The sequence below is a fragment of the Nicotiana tabacum genome, chromosome 23 (genome assembly GCF_000715075.1).
Source record: "Nicotiana tabacum cultivar K326 chromosome 23, ASM71507v2, whole genome shotgun sequence".
In the NCBI taxonomy this organism is placed as follows: Eukaryota; Viridiplantae; Streptophyta; class Magnoliopsida; order Solanales; family Solanaceae; genus Nicotiana; species Nicotiana tabacum.
Window position 1 is genome coordinate 29,477,238 of NC_134102.1, and position 7,552 is coordinate 29,484,789.

Sequence of the window (7,552 nt, forward strand, 5' to 3'; positions counted from 1 at the left end):
GTTTGTTTGGTACTATATATTATTGTCATTTGGAGAAAATGACTTCTCATACATTATTGTAACTTTTAATACTCAAAAGTTTCATCGAAACACTGTTTGATTTGTTAATAATGTCATGCAATCATAATACTCCTTTTGCTCTACTTTATGTGGCAAAATTTGAATTAAAATTAAGTTTAAGAAAAAGATCTAGAATAAGTTATAGATATTTATGTGATTATAAAAACTTCTCATTAAAATAAAAATAAGCAGTCTAAATTAAATTATTTCTAAATTTAGAACGCTCATTTTTTTTGGAAACAACTAAAAAGGAAATATTGACACATAAATTTAAACAGTGAAAGTAAGTATTTTTTTTTTAAATTTTCAAATAATTTATTATTTGATTTTTTTTTTTCCAAAATATTACTTGCATTATCAAACACACCCTAAATGGGATTTTTTGAACAACTTGATTACTATATAAAGGGAGGATATATGAGAAAAGCTCGTCAATATCCACTGACATGGCTTCCAAAAATATGTCCAATATTCCTAGTATATATCTTGCTGAAGAAAATCTAAAACCAGCAACAAGTTCTTGGATTGCAGCATGCCAAGAAGTTAGACAAGCATTCGAGTCGTATGGTTGTTTCGTGGCAATATATGATAAAATTTCTAAAGAGCTAAGCAACTCAATTTTCCAAATATTGCCAGAGTTGTTTGATCTCCCCAGTAAAATCAAAAGCCAAAATATTTCTGATATACCCTATTTTGGTTACCTACCACCAAATAGGTCAAGGCCTCTCTATGAAAGCATGGGAATTGAGGACGCAACAAATCTACAAGTTGTTCAAGGTTTCACTAATCTCATGTGGCCCTCAGGAAATCAGCATTTCTGGTATTTCACCATATTTTTACCTCATGATATTTACTACTATATTTGTTTTATTTTAGGGACAAGGGCCAAATATACCCAAGTATAGTGTTCATATATACCCTCCGTTATACTATCAGGTCATATCTACCCTTACCGTTAGCCAAACTTTTAAAAATACCCTCCAACCAACGGAAAGCCACCAGATTAATAAAATAATTACTTTAAAAAAAATTCATTAACCCAAACTCATTAAACCTATCATGTAAAGAAATATTTCGGTAGCTGCCTTAAGACTTCAGATCTGCCAACCTAATAAGATGCTATAAACATTCAAGTCATGGTGGAAAGAAAATCATGATGAATACTTGGTAAAGTTCGACATGGTGGGAAAAAACAAAGAGAGAAACTAGAAGAAAAAAAAATTGAAAAAGGTGGAATATAATTAAACATACAATAAGGATATTAAAAAAAATTGGGACTCAATGTATAAACTAATATATAGTTGTCACTATTTTTATGTCTTTCACTTCTTGAGTTTAGCAAGTGACTACGAAGGATATGACTAATATGTGAAAAAAAACTGCAGTAAATAAAAGGGGTTTAACTGGTTATTAATGGGTTTTTAAAAAAACATATATTTTTTTAATTTGGTGGCTTTCCGTTAGATGGAGAGTATTTTTAAAAAGCTTGGCTAACGGTAAAGATAGATATGTCCCGATTTTTAGTTAAACATCATGTTTGATCAAACATCACCATTTAAACATTTGGCAATGTTTATTTTACTCAACTTATTAGATCATGCAGTCATTTCAATCTTGTCTATGAATTTGTTGATTAATTTGTTAAACATATGTTTATCTCTGTTCTTGTGGACATTCTTGGTTAGTGAAACCTTCCATTTTTATGGAAAGAAACTAGCAGAGTTCTATGAGATTTTGTGCAGGATGGTATTTGAAAGCTATGGTGTGAACAAGTGCTACGATTTTTACGCTGAATCTAACACTTTGTTCCTCCATAGAGTGAACAAATATAGAGTGCCGAGATTGGACGAGTCTACAGTTGGTGTTTCAGATCATACAGACCTTGACTTCATCACTATACTTCACCAAAATCATGTTGATGGTTTAGAGGTCAAAACCAAGGATGGAAATTGGATCTCTGTTCAGTTTCCCCCTTCTTCTTTTGTTATCATGGCTGGTGAAGGACTTAGGGTCAATTCCTTTTCCTCTCTTTTTAATTTCTTTTTTATTTTTCTACTGTTTTCTGAGAATGGGCGCATTGGCGTAACTGGTAAAGTTGTTGCCATGTGACCAGAAGGTCACGGGTTCAAGCCGTGAAAATAAATGCAGGGTAAGACTGTTTACAATAAACCCTTGTGGTCCAACCCTTCTCAAGTCCCGCGCATAGCGGGAGCTTAGTGCACTGTACTGTCCTTTTTTTTTTTTTTTTTTACTGTTTTCTAAACTTTAGTCTGAAAAATTAATTAAGCATTAAAGGAAGAAGAAATAAGAGTGGTTGGTATGAGAGAAACCATTTCAGGATAATAATTTGCGGAAAATGACTTATTTTCTGAAACGTTTTCAGTTTTTCAGTGGATAGAAGAAAAGTATTTTTTGAAAATACCTTTATTAAAGATTGATAATAATATTAGCAAAGCGAATAGTGTTCTGATGAAACTTTTTAGTATTGAACATATTAATGTCTAAGTATTTATAGTGATGTCGTTTAAAGTATAGTGAAGGAAAATGAGGGATAAATTTCATAAATGGTCATATAACTATGACTTTTTTTTACCAAAGTCATAAAATTTTGTTTTCTCGCATAAAAATCATAAAACTTTCACTAACTCATACAAAAATCATCATGACCGGAAAATCTAACACAGAAAAAAGCACCAGCTGGGCCTCTCTCTTTGTTTCGATGAAAGCCTCAACGCTCGCGTTCTACGGGGAACTTTTTTGACTATTTACCTTCATCAATTTTAAACAAATACAAAATCAAAATAGAATACTCAATCATGAATAAATGCAAGAAAATAACCTCTCCTTCTTTTTCTATAATGTAAACAAAAAAGTCTATGTAAGTAAAATACTAGTAAATAAATAAAAAGAAAAAAGAAAGGAGCAATAGCACCCTCTTGATAGAACAAGAAAATGATTATTGCTCCTTTCTTTTCAAAACCTCCTATAGACTAGGCCAGGATCTTATCCATTTGTAGATGGAGCTTCGATAGCAGCTAGGTCTAGAGGGAAGTTTGGCACCTCCTAAATGGGCGTCCAAATTGGACCGAACTCTTTGTCAGGCTATGGTTCCCTCAAAGTTATGGAGTAAGACATCGATTTCTCAACAAGATCAATTTTTCTGATTGTATGATGAACTCCCTTGAAAAACATTGGCGCGCGTGTAAACGAGTTGCTCTACCAACTGAGCTATAGCCCTTAGTGCTTGTGATACATATTTTATCATGTAGATAAATTCTTGTCAAGATAAATATTCCATGATCCAACATCAACAATCTTTGATCTCTTTGAGCGGTATTCCTTAGATTAGTATTGCTTATTAAGTAATATGATATTTATAATCCATCGACAGGATGGGTTTCATTTGGTTCTCTTTGGGATGATAAATGACCTACTTAACTCAGTGGTTAGAGTACTGCTTTCATACGGCGGGAGTCATTGGTTCAAATCCAATAGTAGGTAAAACTTATTAGATACCAGAGTCAATAAATATCTTCATATACCAAACGCTCGCTAATAAGTACTGCATCTTCAGAATTGTAACCCTCCCACGGCATATAAGCTACTAATACGTTTTTCCCCAAAGAATACAACTTTCAATAACTTATTTTTTATATTTTTCGTCACACCTTTATATTATTCATATATATAATGTCCCCGACAAGTCAGGCATGGAGCAATGGAAGAATATATTCAGCTGTGCATCGAGTCATATTGAAGGGAAAGGAAGAAAGATTTTCAACAGCACAAATGTCATTTCCCAAGAGAATAATAGAAGCACCAGAAGAGCTCGTTACTGATAAACATTCTTTGCAATTTAAGCCATTTGCTAATTTGGAATTACTACGACTCTATTACACAGAAGAAAGTAAGCGAGCAGAGGATGGTCTGAAAGCCTGGTTTGGTATTTAAACTAGCGTCTTGTGTTATTACACAAAAACCCTTCTAAATTTCTTTTTTCATTTTGCTGTTTGCAACTCTTGCATAATAAATTATGTGCGGTTTCTATTATCTCTCTCAACTACAATTTGGGTGTTTATTATCTATCACCTTAAAGTGTCAGGTGATAACGAGAGTGGTTTCATTTGTGTATTTTTATTTCCTTTTCTTTTATTCCACTCAGTTATTTAGTCCTTCTTTTGTTTAGAACATTGAATTTGGCCAATACAAATAGAGTTCTGCCCAAGCTTGTTAAGACTCTAATCTAGGAAAATGGAATAAAAAATGCGAGTTTAGATACAAAATCATTTATTTAATTTAAGATCAAATGTGCGTGTGTATGTAACGATTCGACCGGTCGTTTTGAGTATATTAGCCCCGAACTCCTATTTATTGCCTTCTCTGTGTTATACTGTGGTTACGTGACTTGCCGGGAGGTTTAGTTTTTGGTTTCGAAGTGAAATAGGACACATAGTCCCTAAACTGGAAGTTTAAGTCGTAGGAGTTGACCGTAGTTTGACTTGTGTAGAGACGACTCCGGAATGGAGTTTTGGCGGTTTCAATAGCTCCGTAGGGTGATTTTGGTCTTAGGAGTATGTCCGGATGGTGATTTGGAGGTCCGTAGGTCATTTCGGCGTTAATTAGCGAAAGTTGTAAAGTTGGAAGATTTTGGAAAGTTTGACCGGGAGTGAACTTTTTTATATCGGGCTCGGATTCCGATTTTCAGAAGTTGGAGTAGGTCCGTAATGTCATTTATGATTTATGTACAAAATTTGAGGTCAATCGAGTTTGATTTGATAGGGTTCGGCATCGAATGTAGAAGTTAAAAGTTTATAAGTTCATTAGGCTTGAATTGGGATGTGATTCGTATTTTTGATATTGTTGGATGTGATTTAAGGCCTCAACTAAGTTCGTATCGTATTTTAGGACTTGTTGATATATTCGGACGGGATCCCGGGGGCCCCGGATGTGAATCAGATTGAAATCTAATCATTTTTGGACTTAGGGAATTTGCTGATGCTGGGTTGGTTCTGGTGTCTTCGCAACTGCGGAGGGATTGGCCGTAGGTACGGGCTCGCAAATGCGAGCCATTGGTCATAGGAGCAGATTTGGTCTAGCCTAGCTGGGATCGCAGGTGCGATCATGTGTCCGCGGGAGCGGACTCGCGGATGCTAAAGTTCTCTTGCAGAAGCGGAACTAGGGAAAACAGCCTTAGGGCCTAATCGCAGGTGCGATCCTTTTCCCGCAGAATCGGTCTCGCAAAGCGAGCCCTTATCCGCAAAAGCGAAAGCCCTAGATTTAAGTTGGGACCGCACCTGCGATGGTTTTTCTGCAGGCGCGGCGCCGCAGAAGTGATCCAAAGGCCGCAGATGCGGAAGTCGCTGGACAGAAAAGGGGAAAAAATCAAAGGTTTGATTTCATTTTTACTTTGGGACTTTGAGAGCTCGGATTGAGACGAGATTTTGAGGGATTTTCAGAAGAAGTATTTGGGTAAGGATTCTTGACTTGTTTTTAATTAATTCCTATGAATCTACTATTAATTACACCTTTAAAATTTTTGTTTTGGAGTTTAAAATTGGGGAAAAAGTGTTGAAGCTCTTAGATCAAGTTTTTGAGTTTTGAAAGGCTAAATGAGGTCGGATTTGGATAATTCTTGTATGGTTGGACTCGATATCGAATGGGTGTTCAGATTTAGAATTTTGGTCGGGTTTCGAGATGCGGGCCCGAGGTGACTTTTTGGAGTGATTTTCTAATTCTTGCAAAAATTATTATTTTATTATTTAAACTAGTTTCCTATAGTTATATTCATAGTATGAATGTTTTTGGCTAGATTCAACCCGTTCGGAATTGAAAAATCGAGGAAAAGGTCTTCTAATTGATTGACTGAGCGTGGTTTAAGGTAAGTGACGTGTCTAACCTTGTGTGGGGGAAATTTCCCTTAGGATTTGGTATTTTGGTGATGATTTGTGATATGTAAAGGCCGTGTACGCGAGGTGACAAGTGCGTACACGGGCTAAATGTTGAAATTTCGATTTTTGCTACGTAGTTTCTTCTTTATGCCTTAGTTGAGTTACTTTAGCATGTTGTAATCATCATGTTTAGCCTAATTTCATATGTCTACTTGTTTTATCTCCTATTTGCAACTTGTATCACATATTTAGCTGAATTACTTGCTTTTCTTAATTTCCGTATTCATCACTTAACTGTGAAATTTTTTACTTGAAATTTGCTATCCTTGAAATATCTTGCTGTTGAGTTTGGTGTTGAATTGCAAGGCCATGGTTCTTTTGAGGCAAAGTGTAAGTTGCGAAATATCGTTTATTTAGTTGTTATGTTTTGGCTTTTGTGTTATTGTTGAGGTGATTGTTTGGTTACTTGCACAAGGTTTCTGTCGTGCTGTTGTTATTGATGCACGAGGCTTCTGCCGTGTGGTTGTTATTGTTGGCACGAGGTTTCTGCCGTATCGTTGTGATTATTAATACGCATGCGGTGGTATAAGGTCTGGGTGTTGAAACGCATACAGTAAGATAAGATGGGCTTGATACGCGTGGCTAGTAAGGGAATTACTAGAAGCCTTGTGGTGTGATAAGGTGGGCTAAAACGCATGATGCTATTTCGGAAAAATAATTTTAAAAACTAAATATAAAAGACTCTCGCGATAATATAAGGAAAGACTGTAATTTGTTTTTATGATTTGCCACCTCATGGTCTCCTGTTGATTTTCTCTACTTGATGTATTGTTCGGTTGTTATTTCCTTAACATGTAAAATCCTTATTTTCCTTTCGTGGTTTTATTTGTTTCCTTGATTCCGTGTTATTACTTTTCGAAAATTCTTTACTGTTTCACTTCCCTGTTTTTTCATTATGTCATTATATTTTCCGCCTTGTTTCTTACTTTCACCAGTAGGGCCTTGACCTGACCTCGTCACTACTCTACCGAGGTTAAGCTTGGCACTTACTGGGTACCATTGTGGTATACTCATACTACGCTTATGCACATATTTTTTGCAGATCCATGTACATCCTATCAACCTTAGTATTAGTGCGTTGTGTTACTGCTTTGGAAACTTTAAGGTACCCCTGCCCGCGTACGTAGGCCTCGGAGTCCCCTTCTCCCATGTTTTCCTTATTTCTTTATGTTTTTTATAGTCAGTGATATATAGGTTATTCAGCATTGTAACTAGAGCTTGTAACTCATATCTCACCAGATTTTGGGAAATTGTACGTATTGAGCTTATAGTTTATTGATGAAATTGTTGAAGTTTTTGAAATATTAAGTTTTTATTTGATGTTTTCATATATTGTTAGGCTTACCTAGTTTTAGAGACTAGGTGTCGTCACGACATCCTACGGAGGGAAATTAGGTCATGACAAGTTGGTATCAGAGCTCTAGGTTCATATGTGTTATGAGTCACAAGCAGGTTTAGTAGAGTCTCGCGGATCAGTACAGAGATGTATGTACTTATCTTCCAGAGGCTATGGAACTTTTAAGAAAAGTTTCATTTCTTTGATT

General features: G+C 35.5%; 1 protein-coding gene across 3 annotated transcripts; it reads left to right on the plus strand.

Moving 5' to 3' along the window:
• The first annotated feature begins 479 nt into the window (after window positions 1-479).
• Window positions 480-7,248, plus strand: LOC107790756 (putative 2-oxoglutarate-dependent dioxygenase AOP1). 3 transcript variants are annotated; one of them, XM_075246375.1, is made up of 4 exons: window positions 480-880; window positions 1,746-2,070; window positions 3,452-3,558; window positions 3,769-4,343. In XM_075246375.1, exons 1-4 carry the CDS (start codon window positions 507-509, stop codon window positions 3,815-3,817), a joined length of 855 nt encoding a protein of 284 aa, XP_075102476.1. In that variant the 5' UTR covers window positions 480-506; the 3' UTR covers window positions 3,818-4,343. The 3 variants fall into 3 exon arrangements, 2 of the variants coding, with proteins under 2 accessions (XP_075102476.1, XP_075102475.1); XR_012705951.1 differs by lacking the exons at window positions 3,452-3,558; window positions 3,769-4,343 and adding an exon at window positions 7,051-7,248 and having other exon boundaries at window positions 481-880; XM_075246374.1 differs by lacking the exon at window positions 3,452-3,558 and having other exon boundaries at window positions 481-880.
• Window positions 7,249-7,552: the final 304 nt, after the last annotated feature.

Bases quoted from the DNA above. Each gene is read 5' to 3' on its own strand.
- LOC107790756 (XM_075246374.1), top strand. From the start codon at position 507: ATGGCTTCCAAAAATATGTCCAATATTCCTAGTATATATCTTGCTGAA. The intron at 881-1,745 runs GTATTTCACCAT...ATTCTTGGTTAG, and splicing joins TCAGGAAATCAGCATTTCTG to TGAAACCTTCCATTTTTATG. The intron at 2,071-3,768 runs GTCAATTCCTTT...CCGACAAGTCAG, and splicing joins TGGCTGGTGAAGGACTTAGG to GCATGGAGCAATGGAAGAAT.